This window comes from Toxorhynchites rutilus, chromosome 1 (assembly GCF_029784135.1).
Source record: "Toxorhynchites rutilus septentrionalis strain SRP chromosome 1, ASM2978413v1, whole genome shotgun sequence".
Lineage (NCBI taxonomy): Eukaryota > Metazoa > Arthropoda > Insecta > Diptera > Culicidae > Toxorhynchites > Toxorhynchites rutilus.
This window is the reverse complement of record NC_073744.1, coordinates 93,683,258-93,707,720: the sequence shown is the minus strand read 5'-3', so window position 1 is coordinate 93,707,720 and position 24,463 is coordinate 93,683,258. Positions and strand designations below refer to the sequence as shown.

General features: G+C 38.8%; 1 protein-coding gene across 1 annotated transcript in view; it reads left to right on the top strand.

The window, feature by feature from the left end:
• Positions 1-22,907, top strand: part of LOC129769714 (homeobox protein homothorax) — a 41,796-nt gene extending 18,889 nt beyond the window's left edge. Inside the window, exons 4-6 of the mRNA XM_055772151.1 lie at positions 13,353-13,403; positions 13,680-13,730; positions 18,695-22,907. Of these exons, the coding sequence (XP_055628126.1) occupies positions 13,353-13,403; positions 13,680-13,730; positions 18,695-18,955 (363 nt within the window). The 3' untranslated portion in view covers positions 18,956-22,907. The remainder of the gene's footprint in view (positions 1-13,352; positions 13,404-13,679; positions 13,731-18,694) is intronic.
• Positions 22,908-24,463: the final 1,556 nt, after the last annotated feature.

The following is a 24,463-nucleotide window of genomic DNA, read 5'->3' as shown; positions in this document are numbered from 1 at the left end:
TGAACGAATAATTCAAACATTGTATACCGTTCGTATCAATTTGTAACTATTCTATCGCACTTGTTGTTTGGGAAAGATATACTCTGACAGACAATAACAGAAGTGTCGGAAATAATATTCAACTGAAATTTGAACCGTGATACATGTCTAGCTCAGTCCATTTTCAGATTAATTAAGTTTTACATGTTGCTACCGTGGCCGAGTGGTAAGCGTAAGAGTGATTTTGAGAAAAACGAACATGAAGTTCAGTGTTACGCAATTTTTGAAGCATTAATTTTATTTTGTTCAGTATCGTTCCCAGAAATGTTATCTACTCTCGGACAATACTGTGGCGTATGATAATTGCAAGAAACACCAAGTCTCATGCCCAAAACAGACAGCTGTTTGCCTTCCTATACGTACATGGTTCACTCTGACTGAACCAATGAAGCACTTTTTAAGACTTGGTTCACTATGACTGAAAAATTTCGAAATATTTTTCAATCAAACTACAGTTGTGAGTCTTAGTGTGCCATTCTGTTATGAAAATTAGGACGAGATGGGGTGTGAAGCTGAAACTGGTTGCGTTCAGCATAATAGTCTCTGCCATTTACTATACTTCCCATTTTCTATCATCTTAGGCAGTATTCCTCAATAGAATGGTCAAATTCGAGTTCATTGTCATCGCTACAGTCTAAACCGCAGCATTTTTTACTGATCTGTTCAGTCAGAGTAGGAATACCGTCTGGTCGGAGACGAGACGATATACGTATATGTCATATTTTACAGGCATATGAAACCGTATATAACGATATACGATGCTTTTTACACTGATATTCGATTTGACTCGACATTGCTATATAAAATGAATAGAATGTGCGCATATAGTACTGCATATCGCGATACTAGGATGATCGTTATACCGATATACGACTTAATCCATCAAAGATATGAAAAATCGTATTTTAGCGCTTTATACGATTTCGGATACACATGGTGAATCATTTGACTGATATTTTATACGATTGTAATTTGATACGAATTTATTTGCGATCTAGCATGTGCAAAAGTTATACGATTTAATGTTTGCTGGGCACTTAAATCTATTTAAATGTATTTATTCAACATATTTATCGGACGATCCATGCGGTGAAAATACACCAGATGTAATGGCTTTTGTTCTGTACGAGCTCGGCTTCGATCGGTTTCCGAGTCATCAAACATCATGCGCAATAGTTTTGGAGATAATTAATGGATTTCAAGCTTTCATAATGCATGGAACGCAAGAGCTCCTTCTGCAGCCAAAATCTTGTGAGCGATGTGATTTTTTCACCACATGATTGAGCTTGGATTTGGAAGTGGATTAAAATTGAATATTCTTTTCCAAATCAGATTTACCTGTAATGGTGACAAAATAACAAAAAGGCATAAACCGCTATTAGTTATCCACACTTATAAATGATGTACAAAGCACTCAGCCTCATAATCATTACATCTTTATGTGAGAGAAAGGTACTTCGGGTGTAAATTATCGGTAAAATGACATTTACGTTCAGACATTAAAAAGCCAACTTGGAATATCGATACAAAACACAAAAAGGGGTAAATGGAAACTTCGGATAAAAACCGATGGATCTCGTGGAAGATGTAACTGTTGCTGTCGCAAAATTTTAGTCACCAATAAAACGGGTTCGATTCCCGTTCTGGTCGGGGGAATTTTTCCTCAAAGAAATTTCCACCGACTAGCTTGCCACTAAGAATGCATTCAAGGCGTGTTATTTGGCATAGAAATCGTAAATAAGTACTAATAAAAAATGACGCAAGTAATACTGTGTTGTGACGGCGAAGTTCCTCTAAGGAACGTTAGTGCCATTTAAGAAGAAGAAGAAGAAGTTGGAGTGAACCAAGTTTATTTTTTTTAATATAATCAATGTGTGTGCCAGTGAGCTTCAATAACATGTTTTGTTGGTTTTAATTTGGCGCTTGAAAATTGTTTAAATTCAATATACAACTGGTTTACATATGGTTCATTCTATCTGCACGTGATATAGTGTAATATCGCCATGGTTAATAGCACATGATTCGCTCTGAATGCATATTAAGAGAGGTTTCCGTTGATCATTCATAACAATTGACAAATGATTTCCCAAATCAGATAAATGTGGGGTATAGCTTACGAAATGCTTAATCTAATGCAATCAATAACTCGATTTTGTTAAATTTTCCGACTTGGTCCTCTCTGACTTAATACCTCCGTGTACACCGACCTTTTCACGATCTCCCATAGATTCTCTATAGGGTTCAGATCCGATGACTGCGTTGGCCACTCCACGACGTCGACTTCTTTATCCTGGAACCACTTTTTGACGGTCTTGGCGGTGTGCTTCGGATCGTTATCCTGCATGAACTGCCATTTCATGGGCATCTCCTACTCGGCGTGTGGCAGCATAACATCCCTTAGGATTTGGGCGTAGAGGTATTGATCCATGATCTTATCCACCTAGTACAGGGTGGAGACCCCGTACCAGGAGAAGCCCCCCCATAACATAATGTTCCCTCCTCCATGCTTGAATGTCTTCGGGGTATACTGTGGCATGTAAGTGCAACCTATAGGGCCATGGACTCAAGCTTTTCCGTCCGAGCCGATAAAGTTTACCTTCGTCTCATCCGACCACAGCATATTTCGTCACTGCTTTTCCTTCTCCGGATCGATCCAATCGAAGTGGTCTTCCGCGAACTTCAGTCGCGCCTTCAGATGCTTCTACGTCAGCACCTTCCGGGGGTCTTTACCGCCTAGCCCCTGCTCCACTAGCCGCCGATGAACTGTTCGGGAACGCACGGACAAGTTCAGTTCGTCCCGAATCTTTTTCGATGATCTTTCTTGAAGGCTCGCTTTATGGCAGAATCATCCTTGGCGGTCGTTTTCCATAGGCGTCCAGTCGATTCGGATTTTTTTTGCGGTCGTGGAGGGCATTAAACTCGCAGGGCAAGGGTAAGGTTTTGGACCGTCCGAAATACTCTGCGATTTCGCGTTGGCTGTTGCCTGCCTTGGACATTTTGCGGATGACCATCCGCTGTGTTTCCGTGCAATTATGCGCGCGATCCATTTTTCGTTGACTGTAACTAGAATACGAGAATAAAAACGTTACATGCATTTTGTTTACTGTTTAAAAACAATTAATTTTCTTCAAAAATCGGTCAAAACAGCACTCGAAATAACCGAAACGAGGAATGTCAGTTTAGTTGTATGTAACGCATTTTTTAATGGATGACTATTGTTTTAACTACAAATGTTATATTTTTTTTAACAAAGCAAATAAATTATTACAAATGTATTAGCACTGGATTGGATTATTTTTTCTCATAGTTTTGTCACTTTGTGTTTTTGCTTGAGCAGTGGTCTTAATGTTTTGTCCGACACTGTATATTGGAAACGCGCCCACAGCCTACTTCGGTCTGTTTATTCGTTTTATTTGCAACCCAATAAACCAAGATTCTACTCGTAAAGTAGAATAAATTCATTATCCTGTAGCATGTGTTTTACAAATCCACCAAACAAAGGGACAGTAAACTTAAAAAGTGTGAAAATACTACTTAATGCGGATTAATAATGCACCACTTGTCCCTTGTTAGTATTTTGGTTCTTTTCAGTTATAAAAGAAGGAATTTGACTCTTTGAAAAAAAAAGTCACGACTTGTATGACGTCACACAATGTCATTTAGTGTGGCGTGTTTTGTCTTCTCAATCCGAAGACGTCGTCGTCGTCGTGGCCGTCTCCTTGATGCCAAAGGCACAAACGAATATTTTCACCAAAATAGAATCATGACGGAGTTCATTCGTGCCAACGACGCCGAAGTTATGCTGCGCACATCATAAACGTAAAATCATTTATTTTCGCCTCGTGGAAAAGTATTGGCCAAGTATTGAAGTTAGGACTTTGGCGAATGATTGACAGAATGCTGTGTCTAGAGCGAATAATGGACAAAACATATCATTGTATGAAGTTAACATCCAGGAAAAAACGGCAACAGCTTCTTCTTTGTACACCTACTAAGTGGATTGGTCTGGCTGCCACATTTTGCTTATTTTCGTTTTGGTTTGCTTGGCAAGTGCTGCTGATGTAGTGCTTGACTGCGTATATATTTTGGTTCGCTTTCTCGCGTACGGTAAATGATGTACACAGAAGTATCATCAGAGAAAGCTGAGGAGCCAGAAGTGAGGGATTCATTATCATCATGCCAGCCAGCATCTCCAACGGGCGCGCAGTCCCACATAACTAGAGAAGAAGATACACATTGTGACAGACGGTGTGTGGGGGGGAGAGTGAGAAAGGATGAACGAGGAGTGAAAATAGCATTACCAAACATGCAAACCAGCAGCAGCAGCAAAGTCAGAAAGAACAACGCGAGTGACGCGTGAAGTATGTGTGAGTAATTCTAAATCACACGAACTATAATTTGAAATCCTGACACATTGAGTTAACTTGTTGTTTTTATTCCAATACTATTTCAGTTCAAAATGCGGCATAGTTTCAATGAAGAATTTTGAAGATTGAAATTTTGACCAGAAATAATTTACGCTCAGTGTGTCGAGATGATCCATAAAATTGTGTGCGGGAGCATTGTTGTGTTACGGATTGTATCTCGTGTGCGAAATGGAAACTCATCCGTAGTGTTTTATTTTATGGTCTGTAACAGTTCATCATCCCATATACTTGTTAGAGTATTTCTATCGCGATCACGTGGATATAAATACACATGCTGGCTTGATGCTTTTTTCGACTATCAGAATTAGGAATTATAAAAACGTATGAACTTGAACATATATTTCTATTCCGAATTATATCGGTATATTTCCATGATCGTGACTTCAATGTTGCTGGAGTTTTTTCTACACATATATTGAAATGTAACATTTACGTTTAGCTCACGAAGGGGAAACAAAAACACTCATATATGGAACCGACCCGCAAGGTCGAAAATCGAATAACATTCTTCTCGAGGCGATCATGCAAGATAGCGTTTCATCAAAATATTAGACCAGGCCAATCATTCAATTTGAAGCTTAAGCTTGACCCACTATTCTTCGAATCCCTTCGGCATTTGGGGCATGCATGCATATTTCGTTATTTCCATCTACCAACTTCCAATATGGGCCTCAAATGCGTACGTATTTTGGCTTATCAGAGCAAATTAGAAGAATTACAGAGAGAAATACGGCGAAGCCGCGAAATGAATCCACATGCGCATATTAATTGTTTTGTGCCGCCATAAAAAATATGTTAATTTCCCAGCCAATAAAATGTCCATAGATTGATTTCTTCCACCGCCGTGCGCACCTTTAGCGCCATTACCTTCTCCTCCGACTATGCTTCCAAGCTCACCAAATTGTTCCGAAGCGCAAGGCGAAAGCGTGCTCTTCAGTGGTTCACAACTCTGGCTTTTTAGGAACACTCATTCCATCATTCACGCCAGGCAGAGAGTCACATCATTGATTTATCAATATCTTGGGCCGCCGTGGAATATCTCGCGGCTGGTGCGCTAGGCGAAAACGACACACTGTTCGATATATGATTAGAGCAATAAACTAATAAAACGAAATAACAACACCATATATACATATTTTACGGACATATGATCAGTGAAGAAAAGCGTAATAAAAATGCCCTCGATGTGTGCGATGTGGGCACATCTTTAGTGTTTTTGCCAGCGTGACATTAGTTCCCAACGATGATTCGTGCTGTGTGCATTGTGACAATGATTTTTTGCACTACGTTGGCTGAAAAGTTTCGAAGCAAACTAAACTTTCGGGAATCAGAGCAACCCTAGTTTTGTGAAATCAAGAAGTGGTTACGTGACATACTATGATGTTATATCTCACATTCGATAGTACAATCACAAAACATTCAGAAAAAAAAAATTAATTTGAAATATTAATGTTTTTTAAACATTACCTTCTCATGAAATGAATAATCCGGTGGCGGGTGATAATTTTCCCCCAAACTCCAATCACAGCAACCAAGCAGCTCTGCAATTATTGACGAAGGGATCTTAAGCTTCCAACGCCCGCTATTATGGAATGATTGTTTTTGTTGTTCATGGAGTCGATCGCCATTCACAATCCGTGAATAAGATATACGAGGGGCAGCAGCAGAAAGAAATAATTCGTGTAGGCCAAATTCAATAATTATATGGTGAAACCGTAATATGACTATAATGACAGTAATTTTCGAGTCACACGCCGACGAAAATATGGAATGAAAACGTTTGACAATTTAGAAGCGTGTAAAGATTTAATTAGCCCTTTTTGTCATAAGACGATCAAGCTCGGTCACATCGCTGCGTCGATTATATTATATTATATCAAATCGAATTGAAGTTAAGTTGGTGTCGATCAATGCTTATGACGATACATGTGTATTCAGGTGTTGATTAGTTTAATTTGATTTGTCTTCGATTTGCACGTATTTTTGAACATGATTATTCTAGGCACGCAAGAATTATTATTTTTGTTTTTGTTTCGTGTGCTCTGCGCTACGTCAAAAATTATACGATAGAGAGCGAGAAATAAAAAAGAGACATAGAGGAGATTTGCCTTTGGATGGTAAAGCATGTTATAAGCTTGTTTTGATTTACTATCCGTCGATTGCATCCTGTATCGATCAGGCGTCGATGATCGTTTATGTCACCATATATTTGAGTTCCACTATAAGGTGTGCAAATAGAAACTCGTCGTTAGGAATAGTTTTTGGTAATAAAGATCGTTTTAACGACGTTACAATGTGAGGTTAGGTACTTGTAAAAAAGCATCATCATTTCGATTATTTTAAATAAATCTACGGCTGAAGCGCATGAAATTGAATGAATCTACACATAATGCCGATGGAATCTCTTTATTAGAGTTCGAGTTAAACGCAACAGGAACTAGCAAAACGATTAAGCGCAACTCGTATTGTCTGTCGGCTTTGGGAATGATCCAAAAATACGAGATGTGGATTCTATACGAGTTGAACTCGAGAAACATTGAATGGCATTTGTTTGTGTACGAACAGCACATCCAACGTCTGCACTGGGTTGCTGCTAAGGATTAAAATGTATCCATCATAACAACCCAAGGAGATGAAAATCCTGAAGTTACCGCGGTCATCAACCAAGATCGACGGCTAAGTCACACATCCAGGGTGTGAAGCTCATGTCGGTATTTGGAGGGAGCAACTCGGCGTTGTATATCACGAGTTGTTAAAACGAAACCGTCACAAGGGTTCACTGCTGAATACAAATTATGTGTATGAATCGATCATTGAAGGAAAAACGACCGCAGAATGACCGCAAAGACGCGATAAGGTAATTTTTCTGCACAACAACGCACGGCCACATGTTGCTCAAGTCGTTGAAGCTTGCGAGAAAACACTTCGATGGGACGTTGTACCACACCCGTCATATTATTCATTCGCTCTTTCCGATTACCATTTATTCTGGTCGATGACGCATGGCCTGGTAGAGCACCACTAAAAGTTGGGTAGATTCGTGAGTCACAATAACGGAAGCAGTTCGAATTAATGCAATTTTGCCATCGATTTCATTGATTTGTGATTTTTCCATTTTTTCACAAACAAGAGTTGCTTCACTCTCAATGCTGTGACTCACGAACCAATCGACCGATTGCTGTCAAATTTTGACACGTATCCATTGAAAGATGGTGCTTTGTGACAGTCAAGTAGATTTTTGCAAGAAGCGCCGTTTAGACGTCAGTCTTATGAACTTTTCGGCCGAACTGTTAGTTAACACGTTTTGGGATAATCGTTCGTTTACGGTTACTTTGTCTCGTGGTGTGAAACTGGAACGGTGGACTTTTCAAACTGTTGTATCAGAAACAATCTGATTAAGAATCAAATATTGTCGGAAGAGAATGTTCTGTATTTATCTTAGTTTCAAAATACAATATGGGTTTTGGGATTTTTAATCCGCTGTGTAGACTAATAAGATCCAATTCATTTTATAATGTGGATAGCGTGGTCATGTGAAAATGCTTTACAATCCCTGCTTGGCATCGTTTGGGGTTTTTTTTGTACAATTCCAATCTGACACTCGGACTGATCAGACTGATCGAATGAGACATACAAGCATTTTAACACTCTTAAAACAGGTGGTTTTATTTGTGCATATGACGCCTTGACACAAGAAAAACATCTTTTCTGCCAAGAATGATATGTTTTCTGTCAACGCTAGTTTGGGTGTGGGTAACGGAGGAGCGTTTAACCCATTTTTTCGTTTTCGTTGGTTGGTGATTGGTTGTGATGAAAAACAGGGGTCTTCCGGGCACACCTGCAAATACCCTGGCAGATCATCAGCTTGACGGTCAACTTATCCGCTAACGAGTCCCATTTAACATTGTTTCATTTTCCATAAGAATCCATTCGTTGAATTTGGCCAGCACCTGGTCATACAGCTTTCGGGCCAAAGTTTTTTGCCGTATTGTTTTGCTTTACGAATGCGTATAATCGTAACTGCACTGCGAGCACCAGCACCAAATTTGTTAGCCACGTTCAAGTCCAAAAGTCCTGGATTCGCTTTGAAAGTCTTTTTGACGCTCTGACGCTGTTTCCGCTCTACTGTATCGTTTCGAAGCCTCGACCGAGCCTTCCAGGGAACAGACAAAAGTTTCTTGAAATGTTTAGCACTGCGCAGACGGTGGTTTTGGTCATTTTAACTCCTTTGCGATTGCTGTAACCGATCCTTCACATAGGATTTCAGAAGATAGAATTTTTGAACAAACTGCAGTCAAAGATTGCAGAACCAGCCACTCGTAGCAAAGTTACTGAACAAAAAGAAGCGTAACGATTCTAAATTGGCAGAGCTTCACCTCGGACGTTGGGACACGTTTTTTTCTGTTCAAACTATACATGCGATGAAATATAGTCTATGTTTGTTTTCTAACAAGAGCGACATTATTCAAAATTGGATTGAAATGCGGCAATCCAAATGATCACTGAACTTTTTTGGCATCGTTGACTCGGTACTCGTACATTCACCTCAGGTTCATCGATTTGTTGATTAGTTTGCATAAATCTTAGAATGCAAAGGCCAATTTGCGACCACTCAACGCAATCGATGTTATCAAACTAAACAACAAGCTAGACTGAGGATAAGTAACTGAAAATGTCAGATTCTCGTTGATACTCACATTTCCAATAAGCACTGTGGTAAAAAAAACACCATTTCTGGTCGAAACACATACGGAAAGTATACATTTTGGGTAGTGAAAAAAGCACGTGGAAGGCATCAGTCAACACCGAGTCAATCGTAATTGTCAGCAACGGCATTTAACGCCCTTAAAATCTGTCACCGCTCCCTAGCTTATTATGGTTCCCAGTGATGAACTAGTTTGTTTATATATTGCTTCAAACAACGCAATCATGACTTTACTAGATAATTCAACGATAGATTATCCAGATATTCCACCTAACTTGACTCAACCATCGTTCAAACATCACATTTTGTGAAAGTATGAAAATCGTCTCAATCTTTTCGTAACTATTTCTATGTATACAACCCAGCCAAGTCTCATATGGGGTGGCATGGAATAGAACAGATGCCGGATTCTGTGAATCCTATAAGAGCAGCCATCGTGTGATCCCTTGCACGATCACAAGAAATGTGACCTTTCCGAACCTGCCTCGTCCCCTCTCATTCTGACTGACTGTTTCTATGCATGTAATGCTCTCGTTACATCGCACATATTTTGGAACGCTAAGAAAAAAAAATGAAGCAGAAGACATACAAAAAGTCTCGTTCCAAGGACTGTTGTTGCGAGAATGCGCAGTTTGATGTCGCTCATCCCAAATCCGCATCCTGGTGGCATGGCACAGAAAAGTACAAACAGAAAAATGTGGAATACAATCTGCTCAATTGTAATAGTTCGAAATTCTATACGGCTTTGTTCTTTTTTCGATTTTGTTCCTGGCAGCAGATCTTCACGACGACGGTATGGAGAAAGTGAGCACGAAGAAGAAAAAAAAAACCCAAATCCAATTCAGAGGCCTCAAAGATGAATTTAAGGACTGTCTTACTGGAGTTGGGATTTAAGGGGTTCGCGCCGCAGGGGTTCTCAGAAAGATTAAACGTTTTCAGTAGAAAAAAAATATCATGGGTTTATAATGAGATTAGGATTTTGACAAAATGTGCATATGTGTTTGTTCAGATTTTCACTTAATTGTCGAAAATTGTATACCACCTTTTTTTTCGTGAGCTTTCTAAACACAATTGTCATAATAAACGGGTTCATATATTCGAGTGAAGGGACAGCGTTCATCATAAATGTAAGGAAAAAGTTTGTAAGTCGTTCAACGCCAACCTACACTCTGCCAGCAAAGTCAAGGTATATGCTTTTATTGCTGTTTGCTTTTTATGTGACCCTAGCTATTGTTTTATTACCCGAATGGTGTGTAATTGCTAAATGACGGGATGGGAATTGTCGATACTTATGCCGATACCAAATTGCAATACAGGGGAACTTCGATATAACGTACTTTCACTTTCAAAATTGTACGTTGTATCGAGTCGTACCTTATTTCGAAGCATAATAAAGAACCTACGAACATAGCTTATATTACTTTATTGTGTTGCTATTTGAGTAAGCTTAGTAAATAATGATGAAATCGTTCAACTAGAAGATGAAACCAACTTTTTTCATGATGTTTCCCCCCACACTGTTGATTAAAGCTTGGATCATTATTTAGAATTCGGAATCACAAAACCAGCTGTATCTCGGGATTGGTTAAAGATAGATGATTTATTTTTCTTTTAAAAACATTGAAACAAATATTCCGTCACAGTTTTGATAAATTTTCGCAAAAGAGAGTTCAAACTTTGATGGAAGTATCCGAAGAAAAGGATACTTCCATCAAAGTTTGAACTCTCTTTTGGTCAACTTTTGCGCCCATTTTTTCCACGATTTCTTCATGTCTGCACATCCCGAGTCGAGCCAAAACTTCATCGGACGTTTCTGCAGGCACTATCTCCTATACATTTTTGAGTACATTGTCATGTTTGTGATGAGAACCTTGGTTTTCTGTCCACAGCTGCAAACCCCTTGCCGAATCAAGAACGTTCTGGCAAATTTATCAGCGAAAACGAACTTAAATTTGCTGGGAACGTGTCCTCTAGTAGTGGTCTTATAGAATTTCAGGCCTTGGACCTGTCTAAAATCCATCTTCACGTACGTTTCGTCATCCTTCAGTATGCATCCTTCGTTCTTCGTCAAAACCTTGTTGTACAATTTACGAGCGCGTTTTTCGGCTGTTGCTGGTTCACGAAAACGTTTTAGCTTTTCAAAACAAAATAGATCAACTGTAATATTCACCGTCGAAAGAAACAGGTTTTCCAAAAAATTTGCTGTCAAAATATTTGAGATACGCCTACTATAACCGCTGCTATAAAATGAACGGTGATTCCGAAATCTAACTGAATGAAACCTTAAGGGTGAATAGATAAAATGACCGCTTGCACCTTTATTCTTCAACACAAGTGTTCAAGCCATATTGCAGAGCATGCAATGCAACAAGGCAAATTTCATAGGAATGTTCTGACTTTGTTTTCAGATATATATAACAGTTCGGCTGAAAAGTTTGTAACGTAACACAGTAAAACTATTTTGTTTGAAAATTTCAATTTTATTATTCAACATAATTGTCTTCGAGAGCGATACAGCGATTATAACGATCATGTAACTTATCGATACCATTTTTTAGTACTCTTTCGATTTTTCCTCAAAATAGGCCTCAGTTTCGGTAATCACTTCATCATCGGTCTTAAATTTCTTGCCAGCGAGCATTCTCTTTAGGTCTGCGAATAGAAAATGGTCGCTGGGGGCCAGATCTGGAGAATACGGTGGATGCGGAAGCAATTCGAAGCCCAATTCATGCAATTTTGCCATCGTTTTCATTGAGTTGTGATTTTTTCATTTTTTCCCAATAACAAAAGTTGCTTCACTCACAATACTGTAACTCACGAACCAATCGACCGAATGCTGTCAAATTTTGACACGTATCCATTGAAAGATGGTGCTTTGTGATAGTCAAGTAGATTTGTGCAAGAGGCGCCATCTAGACGTCAACCTTATGAACTTTTCCGCCGAACTGGATGTCCAATATTCTGATTGAAAGTCGGGAACCTATACACAGACCACTAAGTGACCTTTGTTGAATCTGTGAGATTGACATGTATCTATTCCGAAAAGATTCTTTACACATTGAAAATGTGTACGTTATATCGAGTGACGTTATATCGAAGTTCCCCTGTACTGTTTACTAGAAAGTACAACCATTCTGGGATTATTTTTTATGCAGCATGTGCTATTGGTTATACAGTACAGGCAGAAATCTTCTTTGTATTTCCATGTTTGTCGTTTTTATTTGTTCGGGAACAAAACTCTACAAAGGATATTTGCTTGAAATTTTTTCCGCTAAAATATTTTACTTATGGTGTTTTAAAATTCACTTCATGTGCATTTTTTTTGCTTTCCGTACATGAAGGGAAACAAAAAATTACAATCTAAGAACACACACACATTATAGTGGCGCCACATCTTGATCGCTGCCTGTGTTGACAGGTACATCTTCCACTGACGTTCTGTCGAAATTTCATGACGGTTCGTGGTCACGTTATTGCTTTAGCGATGGAAGTTCCAACGTTGGGATGTGTTTTGGCTGAGCAATCGTTTTGCCGAAATGCCGCAACCGATGAACATATACACAAAAAAGTACTCTAAATTCATGCAATAACATGGAAGTTATTTTAAAAGCAGACTGAAACGTAACATCCTTTTACAACACATTTCCATATAAGAAATGCAACTTTGTTGCTGAAAAATTGTTAAACATGGAACAGTAGCGTTAGTGCGTTAAACTTTAAGTTATTCATAACCTAGTGAATTTATGATTTTCACAATGGACGCAGAACTAGTGTAGGGAAAGAAGGTAGTATATTAAAATACACTCTTCAGTATGCCCTGTTTGCTTTGGAACAAGTAGATGACAATAGCAAGAAACTGCGGTATTGAACTCTTTTCTCGCTTCAGAGCGTTCCCTAGCACTACAGGAGAAAATGAGTGTCGAAGAATAAACATGAAGTTTTTTTTGTTCATAGTAGGTATATGGCTCTTGATCTCAGTTGGCTGTGATTGATTGTAAGCTTCGCGATCGACTCTATGCGGCGCATCATGCTGTTGCGCTGCGGGGCCTATCCCTCTCTTCATTCGTCGAACACCTTCGAACTCTCTGCATGCCCGTCGTGAGGAGAATTTGATTACAGATCATAATTATGATTGATTAATGATTTTCTTTTTTTCTCTTTTTTTGGTTATGCATCTGCAGATACGACAAGAAAAACCCTACTATGTGGCGGACCCCGAAGTAGACTCATTAGTAAGTATTAAACATGCCCAAGTGTTTCTAAACCTTTTTTTTGTAGATGTTTTCAACAGAAGAAAGTCGAAGATTGTTTTTGTTGTTATGAAACAGTCCATCTCGTGTAGTGAGAGAAAATAGTAGAATATTTATACTATTCATGAATCACTAGATTATGATCAATTGTCTAATAAAATTGGGTAACACCACATTCGGTTGTTATTTTTTTTCACAATTTCATCCTCACATTTTTACGATCGTGTTAATAAACATTCTTTTCGATCTTCCTTATAGATGGTGCAGGCTATCCAAGTGCTACGGTTTCACCTCCTAGAGCTCGAAAAAGTAAGTCATTCAACCTTCACATTTATTATCTTTTGCAACTCCAGAAAACATCCTAACTGAATGCGACATATCTGGGCTCTCCCTTTGACACTAGACAAACTACTCGCACCGTTAATACTAGCAGAGGACTAATAAATAAATTAATTGCCTATGACAGAGAGAGAATTGAATGTATACTTTTATATCATTTTTACAACGTTGTCGTACCAAACTCCCTGTGCCCTTGCCAAGAATGCAACATCGGGTGCCATAAAATTTTATAACCCTTACAATTCTTCAGTCGTCTTTGTTTACAGTGTTACGCGGAGCTCACAACGTGTTGTAGGCAAATATATTAATTTCTTTAATTGAATTAAATATGGAAACGTGCGCCACTTGTGTTTCGATCGGGGGTTTTTGGTTCGTTTAATGCACTGTGCCGGAATGCTGACTTTTGGATAGCCTTCTTCCGGTTGAAAGCAACTGGCTGAGCACATCTGCCTTATCAATTAAACATTTCTTTCTACTCGGGAAACACCACCGGCCGGCTCATCAAACACATCATCGCACAGGTGAGATCTATTTTCCCTTCAATTCCCCTTTCCCCCTCCCCGATCAACGCTTTTGAGAACGCTTTAGGTGAGCGATATAAAATACAAATTAGACAATGAACGAACAACGCGCTTCGGTATATTTTTGGGTGGAAATAAAAATGGAAATTAATTTTATGATTACAAATTTTTGGTACTAATCACTTTGCATTAGCATTTGTGAATCAAGACGGACACGGTTTTATGTGAGTTTTTTTTCCACACCGAAAGTGCACATATATTTTTTCTCAGTGCGTAAATTTTACTACCATAAATAATATTCTTATTGTTGGACATCGTTTCCTCCGGGTGCTATCCAAACAATTTTGTAAGTTGTTACTTGGGGGCTTTGCTCGAACTAGGAGAATGTTCCTAATTTTGCGCCTAATTGAACCAGGGCTGCTTTGTTTTGTCTTTTTGGTATCAGAAAACACAATGTGTTTCGTAGTGACTATAGCTACGGTTACTTGGTTAAACTTCAATGGCGGCACTTCACTAGTAGGCGCTGCCTGATGTGAAATGAATCTTATGATAGCCAGTGTGTGTATTGGTGTGTGTGTGTGTGTATGTGTTTGAAGAATAGAAGAGGAACATTACAAATAATATGCACCCATTGCATACATTAATTCATCAACCCTGTTGATTTACATAATTTGTCATGAGTTTCGCCAATAGCAGTTCGAATGAGGTAAAACTGTTTAACGCAATGTTCCCGAAAACTAGCCGAGAGCGAGAAAGTATATATCGCAAAGGGGAAAGAAGAAACGCTAAGCTGTTTTATGTATGAATATATTAAAGAAATGATACGTAAAATATTTTATCGGTTCAGTATACCTTCTGGAAGGAAAAATGTGGCCGAGGAAGGAGTGCACGATTTCCGCAACCTGCTTTTGGTGGTTGGATATGTCTTCGTCTTCAGTGTTATTGTTTTTTCTTGTTTTTCATTTTTTCGGAGCTTTCTTGTTTGCCGGGACCGGTTTTTTTTCACCAGCACGAAAGCTAAAAATGACGAAGAATAGAATGTGTGCTCACCATTCGTCTAAATTGTAATATTTACGAACGTAGCCAGGGAAGCTAAATACACGAACCCTTGTCAAAAAGACAATCGATGGATGAAGAAAAAAGGTGTGTCCGTCTATTATATAGAAACGTTCCCACTTTTTTGGGGCAGCTGACTGACTTATAGCAAGTTACCCTCACTGCCAGAGTTATCCACCAACGCTAATGTATCTTTCCTGGTGATCGTTTGAGCTTTTTTCGGCTCTAATGTTGTAGTTATTCCTATTATCATATTAATAAAATTTAAATTATCACCAATCTTCATCAAATTTGTTCGTTTTAATGTTGGCCCTGGCGTGTTTATAATGCACATCCCAAACCACATAGCTTGAAGATGGTTTCCAGATAATTGTTTCACACTATACTGAATTTCGCAGGGGTTTCAGTTTTTAGCCCAAACGCCGGGTTCTGTTCTGTTCAGCTGGCATTAGAGGTTTGGAATACATTTGAAGCTAACACAAAAGGTGGCCTAAATTATCGTCCACGGATGCGCAAGTACGATCAAAATTCGGGCGATTGTAGAGTCAACCAACCCGATTATGGTTAGCCCACATTTAATTTTATTTGTTTTATCGATATATTTCGATCTGGAAACGACTCCAGGAAGTTCGAATCACACTCCAGTTTAAATTGGATTGAGAATAACGTGCGGAGTTTTCGATCATTAACCCCAACTATCGACTCTTTCAACTAGTCGCTGTTGGAAAATGAGAAAAAAAAAGAAACTCATGAGAATAGATCTGAAGCGGAAAATGTCGTAAAATATTCATTCATTTACGGTGTGGTTCTTCTTATGTTTCGAATTTTCGTTCATCACCATGAGACACATTTACGAGATTTTAATTTTCCGGGTTTCTTAGATAATAAATAACCAAGACTTAATATCCATCGCTTTTATTTTTTCCCTCTCTTTTGCCTTACTTACGAGTGCCACTGATGCCACGCTGTGGTCGTCGCCAGTATGATTCATCTGACCAAAGTTTTGTTATCATCTGACAGTGTGCTCAGGTTAAAACTGGTTATGAATAAATTTGGACCAATAGCACACACACACACGCACATACACGGCATGGTCAGTTCACTATTGATCTCTATGCCCATTAAATCGTGGACTCGGCTCACTGGACGTGGGTTCCACAAAAATGTAAAATATCAACTCGTAAATTTGGGATACATCTATCCGTGAATCTATTTACTTCTTCTTATTCTTCTCCTTCTTCTGCTGCTTCTTCTTCTCGCCAAACTTTTCATTATAAAGATCGAAACCTCCTATGGGAGAAACATAATCACGGGGTTTGTGCCTGGAAGATATTGATATTTATGGGAAATCCAAATAATATCTTATATTTGAATATGTCTCGCAGTATCCCACCCCACTGTGTTTTTGGATTCATCCGATCAAGAGGAAAAAAAAAACCGGAGACAATCCTGGGCAGGGAAAAAGACAAAAATCAGTTGTAACGAATCAACTGAGAGGATCGTCCGCGTCCGTCTCTGTAAGCGTCTGAATAACAAATTCAAATCAAACAGATTTTTTCCGATCTCTTCCATTTGTGAAGGCAACGCAAACGTGCGAAGAGATAAAGAAACCACCAGCGAAACAAAGAAGCTTGAAAAGTTCCGAGGCGAACAAGGAATTCAGTTTTCAAAAATGTTAGAATCTGTAAAAGATAAAATTAAAACGTCATATAAGGCGAACCGAAACCTAAGCAAGGTTAATCTTCGCTTCGCTTTCGCTTTAACCAGCATTTTTTTGGTGGCACCCCGAAATAAAACTGTGTATTGAAAAAAAAGAACAAAAATATGTGTCTTTTCACTTGAGCTTTTCTGAGATTATGGCTCATAACAAGCCGCCGCGAGTTGACACTGGGAGTCATCGGCACTTCGATTCGCGAGTCGGTTGTTTCGCCGCGATCGCAATTAGAATATGCTCTGGCCAATGTTCGGAGGACAATTTGTCCCCGAAAGCAATATGGGAAGTAAAAAAATCTATGAAGAATGATCGTGTGCACAGAGCATGAGGTGCTGCTGCAATGACTCTGATGTGTGTCTCTCATCAGTGCGAGTATGCAAATTCGCTTGCTGATTTGATGCCGGAGGTAAAAATGCTCCTCGATTCCAAAATGAGGCAGTGAATACAAAAAAGGAACGAGAATAACAGATTGTGCATACATTTGAATGTATAAAAACAAGATCAAGATTTTTTGGGTGTTTTCTGTACTTCTACGGATGTGTTAGGGCGATCTTTTGAGGGGTAACATTGGGGCAGGCTGAACTCTTAAGCGAAGCCATAATCATTCGTCAAATTCGGTCATATTTGCTAGCGATATACGATTCGATCTAGCATTCGTTCCTTGCATCCACCTAAAGCGCCTCACTAATGTTGATTTGTATTGCACGTTAAAGGGGGCATTGCAGTTGCACCCAAATAATGTGCTGCACAGTTCATGCGCGGTAAACACGGAATGTAAACAAAGGAATAACAAACAGACAACCCTGTTTAAAGTGCTCAAACATTCAAAAAATGAAAAACACATGTCTACGAAGTGTAGGGACCAACCGCTCGTTTTTTTTCCTGAATTTGGTGCGCGTCATTCAGCGAGATGGCGACCATAGAAAGACAACGCAAGGCGCAAGACGACCTCCGCGTGAATTGCCGTTGTGTCCAGTCAGTGAAATAGTTTAGAGTTTTCTCTCGCCTAATCTCGCGCTGACGTGTGATGATGCATCAACTGAGACGGGGTTAGCGTTGTGCTGCACAACCACAAAAAAACTAGTCCGAGAACAATGTTTTGGGGCCAACACGAGGTGTGCTGTGTTCCTCACCTGTTGTGTTAGCAGAGTGCAAATGACGGTTGTAATGTTGTTTCCAGCGTGAGGTTCTTGATTATCGCACGGTGATCGTCAAAAATGTTGCATGACTTGTGATTTCTGTTCTATCTGTTCCACTCTATTCTCCTTTATGAATTGTCATTTTTATTGAAAAGAAAATATATCCGAACATGCAACGTGGTCGCTCGCCGAAAGTGCGGCGGGTATCAACGAATAATAAAATACGGACTGACGACGTCTCCAAGGATAGCCGACGGTAGTTTTCAGTTGCCCTTTAATAGACTGAACGCTCCTCTTATTGTGATGATCGAGTTGATCGTGATTCTTGATCAGAACGAATATTTGCCACCCAAGAGGGTAACAATCAATTCTCTCATCGTCGTTAAAGAAGGTACAGCCGACTGACTGACTGACTGGAGGAAAGCTTTAATATATTGCATTGAAATACCGGAGAACCCAAAACCCGACTGACACTATGTTTCCCATCTCTAACTTCTCTTACAGGTGCACGAATTATGCGATAATTTCTGTCATCGATATATTTCATGTTTAAAGGGTAAAATGCCAATAGATTTAGTGATTGACGAACGGGACACCACCAAACCACCTGAGCTAGGCGGTGCCAATGGCGAGGGTAGAAGTAATGCAGATTCAACATCACATACAGATGGAGCTAGCACACCAGACGTTGTGAGTACCCCCTTCGCGGGAGCACATGGTCCTATATTGGCGAGCTACAATGCGGTGGTGCACCCATGTTCGTAGTACGACTATGACCTTCTTGCAAAAACGAAGCGGGTGCTCACAATGCCCTGGGATAATGGCCAGAACTTCGCTTGAGATCGCGCTGACTATGCTTGAATGTACTACTCTAGATCAACAAATTAATAACAATATTACCAAAAAAAATAAAGCGAAAATCCGTTAGCATTGATTCAAAATTTCCAGTTTAGAGAAGAAAAAAACGCTAGTAAACTCGTATACGCCAATGAAAATCTGCATTAACATCTTACAAGTTATTAACGCACTACTGAGATGATTAATGAAGTTTGCAGTATGTACAGAAGCTACAGTTACAGTCCAGGACACACAACTCGTCGCATGAGGAATTGAAAATCCATGTGTTCAAAACGTCTGGATACGGATAATGAAACCAAAAAAAAACAAAGTTTAAGAACGGATGTATGATAAGTGTGCATGTTTCACAGAGAGAAAAACGGAGAGAAACAATACAAACAATGGTGACAGCGCAAAAAAAAAAGAAGACTAGGAAACAAGTCTGTGAGTGCAAACAATCACACGGCTCAGGTGCAATGCTTCCCTTGTGTGTATGTATAATCTCGTTTTTCATCTAGCATATAACAATGCCTCGAACCATGAATCCTGTCCATAACAAAGCTTGAAAACAGTGAGCGAGAGCGAGAGAGAGAGGAAAAAAGAGAGAAATAAATTGCATAAATCAGACAATTTGAATGGATTGTTGTGGATTCTGTACGTGCTGCAAACAGTTGAATTTCAACAGCGTTCAAAGTAGAAGAGCAGGAAAAAGAATTGTAATACTACATCTTAATTACGAATGCAAAAATGAAGAAATTATACGGCAAAGACGTACGAATCTGTATAGATTATAAAACGCAACTTTATATACGTAATTAAAGTATGAGAATTGAAAATTTATTAAAAAAACAAACAATTTCTAATTTTGTTGGAGGAAACAACATAAATCAGCTGTTAAGGAAAAAGCCAGGAAAAAAATATGAAGCAAATATAGCATGTAACCTTCGTTTTTGCAAGAGGCCCATATAGCTCGCCAATTTAAATACCCGGAATGATTTGGCAACAATGCGCGCGTGTGTGTGTACACGTGCCTGACATGGCTAACCATTTACATCACATACACTTCCAATACACCTATATTTTCACAGAATAATCGAATAGTAAGGATTTTGGTACCCCGACGGCTGCGGCGGTTTTCCATTTCAATTCAGCGAAAACGCAAACTATTCGTTGAGTTTTGTGCATGGTTGGTCATGATTTTACGGAATAAAAAATTGCGCTCGCAGGTTCCTACGATAAATTTGCTCAATAAAACGCGCGCTGCACTACAAGCATCACCACACACACACACACATCCAGTGTGCTAATCAATCGCACATTGTTGTCAAATGGTTCCGTTTTTGCATGTATAAATGTATTTTTCTTCTATGACAAGGTATTCTGTTGTGTATTATTTTTCCTCTAGACCCAATAGTCAATTTTTTTTCTCTTATTTTCATTCGAATTAAACGATAACTTTGTGACAAACACGGCAGGGCCAACTAAGTAGGCTTTGTTGATATTCTACTTTTTGTTTTGTTACAACCTTTATCCTTTCCACACTATTGGAATTGAAGAATCTCTTCCGTCGATTAGCGGAAAAAAAGATCATCGAATGCGGAAGCAGTTTGCTTCCGGAAATCATACAGATAGAGAGGGAGAGAGTGTGTGTTATATTATTGCGACATAGTATCTCCTATTTCCAACTTCTAGAAGCATAGATTTATATAAATATAAGGCAAAATCACTCATATTTCGCGGAAAATCTAGAACAAATTTATGATTTTTCGCATAGTTCATTTGTTCTACCAATACCTGTTTCTACCCATTGAGAAAGGGTAGTACATGTTGGTGAGCTAAACGAAACAAAAAGATGATACATTCATTTAAGGATGAACACAGACGATATACGTAAATTATATGTGACTGAAATTTTATTTTTCTCTCGTAATAGTAATCTTCAGAGCCGATATCTCGCCGTTCGGTTTCTCAAATACTACTCTTTTGATCTAGCCGAAATACGGTGGATAGGTGACGACACATGTAGAATACGACAAACTAATGTATACGATTTGGAATCCTCAATTGTACGTAAGCTACATCTATATCTCATCACAGTTGTTTTTGTTTTTCCTGTGCTGAACAAACTGGTTATATTTTTTTTCGATGTCACCTGCGATGTCACTTTTTAAGCGTATCGTTTCAATGCTATTGCAAGAATTGAAGCGTACACAATGTATACCACCTGAGCAAGAGGGGCATCGATATAACGATTCTATATGGGCAGAGACTATTAAATAGATATACATAGTATACTCACGTGACAACAACAACAAGAAAAATTCAATCAAATCGTGATTCACTGACCTAAATTGTAATGCTTCTGCGCTAAAACTAAAAGTGTATTTCTCGCTTATTAGTATGAGAAGTTACATTTCTAACTTTTCATGGGATACTTTTTCGTTTTGAAATCTGTTGAGTTTATATTTCACGTTCACACGACGATTTGCTGGCTTCTGGCAGTGACGATGAGTCAATACTGAACGAAGGAAGCATCAGACACAAGTTGAGTGTAAAGTAAATTTAAACGAAAACTAGAGTTTGTACCAATGTTTCTCCGTTGAACCAACATTCAAGGAGTGCTAAGCAAAAGAAAAATCCAACCTTATATACAATTTACCTAGATAGTTTATAAGTTGAGATCTAAACTTAACATGATGAAATGCGTATACGAACTATATTTAAATGAAACGGATAACAAAACAAAAACAAACTAAGGGGAAGAACAAAAATATTTTATTATTGAAATATTTTTTGTAAGTATGTAATAAAAAAAAGTATATTTAAATTAACTCAATCTATGAATAATTAAGCAAAAAGAGAAGATAACCTAAAATCATTCTCATGTAAGAAATAGCTAAACTCGCTTCTAGCGGACATACAAAAAAAAACAATGAATTCTTCTTGTATCAGGATACAACAGCGAACAAAAAAAAATGATGATGATGATGGGAAGAACAAGCTATATGGGCATTTTAGTTTGAATCGTAAGAATATCAGACTCGAGCATGGGGAACACTCCCTTCCGCTTGAAAAACAATAATTAAAAAAAAAGAAGTAACAAGCAAACAAAGAAAATCATACTGAGTATACAAAAAACGTAAAATTTGTGATTTTAATTTATATTACTCTAGAAAAATGTAAGCAGTGAATGTTTTAGACAATTTTCATTATGTTTGGCAAGGCATGTTCTTTTTTCGTCGTTATGATTTATTATGATAGCTGGCCATTGGAAAACAAACCAAGTAAAATCTATCCATGTGCGGGTTCCGGTAGATGCTGTGAGAGTATATGCGCGGAAGGGTTCTGCTCTGTGTAGTAATTCAATTTTGTGTTCAAGAACTGACCGTTGAAAATTGGTCCAAAATATGTTGCTTAATTTGATTGGAAATATTTATTCGCGCCATTTAGAACACATCACTTATCATAGATAAGCCTTGTTTTAGTCTTGCTTTTTGTGACTTTTGTTTTGAGAGGCATCCCTGACTGAATACATGCCCACAGGCCGCTACCGGAATTGGATAAAGCACATACCCACACACAGGCAAACAAAAGAAAAAGAAAAAAAAAGAACAAACGCGTAAGAGATAGCTTTTAGTTAGCATTTGTCTGTTTTTATCATTCTTATTATAATGTCTATTGATTATTGTAATTTTGATTTTTATATTCTATGCAGCGTAACATAAAATTATCAAAATTTAGAAAAGAAAGGAAGAAAAAGCAAATCTGAAAAATCTGCGGCCCGGTTCGGATGAATTTGGCCGGGGTTGTAACATATAAATATTGAATATATATGAATTATTTTTTAACAAAATAAATGTTTTGTTGTTACAATATACAAGCTCGTGTGTTGCATTTTCACTAATATCATAGAAGATCCGGATCCGGATTGGGGATAAGGATAAACTGTGTTCGTCTCAAACTGCACTCATTCGTCCAAATGTGTCAACAACAAAAACGGAGAGGAAAACGCCACTTGTCATTATCGGCTCTAATGCACACATCAGTAACCAGAGGAATGGAAGCAATAAATGTGCCCTTTGTGTACTTTGTAAGCGAGATTCGGTTGGTACTGATTTGTTGTCTTTGCCTCAGAAGTCACTCACAATCAAAACAGAGCCTGCTCGGATCAAACGAGGATGTGATCAGAAAACGCCACAAGCCAGAAGTCGGGAGGATGCAGGAATATCATCACAATACTAAAACCAAGCAAGCGTGTGCCGAAACTGTGTTTTATTGTATTTTCAAACGCCCGAAAGCAGCAGTGTGCGCGGCATTTGCGCATGGTGGGGTGATTAGTAATGTTAGGAAATTACGTGCGCTCATGCTCTTAATCCTTGTTTCATCAACAAACAGCTATCATTATAAATTCACCGTATGCTTTGCACCCTCCAAACCCACCGAAAATTCACTTCACTAACTCTCGGCGCGTTCGAAAATAACAATAACACGTCACGGCCTAGCTGATGTGAGTGTTTGGTGATAGCGCTTTTGACAATACCAGGATCAGGAACCGGAGGAAGTGGCCCCTGCAATTCGTTCCATTATTGTGCGGGGAAGCAAACCGCAAAGCAGCGGCCACAGATTGGAGGGCGATTTCTTCCACACGCGTGAGAAACCAGAATCGCTGCTTTTATGGTGATTTTTATTCAAATGGAATGCCCGCTTACAGCACTTTTTATGGCGCGTATTTCCCCGAGAGAGAGATTTCGTCGGATGCCACTACCCCACGCCCAGTCTTGCGTCGTCGCCGCGGCGCTCACAATGGGGACGGGATGAAGATGCTGTTAGAATCAATGTTTTCGGGAAAAGTTACCTCCTGTTTTCACGGCTTATTGCAGTACGTGACGGGATTCTGTGGTCTGAGCGTAAAAGCGGAAGGAAATGATTGAAAATTTGCATAATTTTCAATGGAATTCAATTCGCAAGATCAAACTTCTGGTCAAAGTTAACAGACGCCCGCGAGTGCTTTTATTGAATGAAATGTCGAAAATTTATCGCTTCGGTAGAAGTTTTCTGCTCTGAATTTTATGCTATTACTTTGCTTCCGCTGGCAACTTTGATGATATTATGTTTCACCCTTTCGGTGCAATAAATAACAAACACCGATGAAAAAGATTTAATAGAATCAACCAGAGATTTAATTCTACTTCTTGTGCGAAAATATCTCGAAAATTGTTTTTTTTCCAAAATATATATTTTTATCAAGGTTTATATGGCGTTAGCCTGACGGGGCCGGGAGATCAATATGTTGACAGTTTTTCTTATTATCTATGTTAGTAGTATGTAACCGATTACTCGCGGTTGGCTCGAGGTTAGTATTACAAGTGTTCTCCTAATTGGGATGTTGCTGTCTCCAATGCTCTGTACGTGTGCCCGACATGGGATACTTCCTAT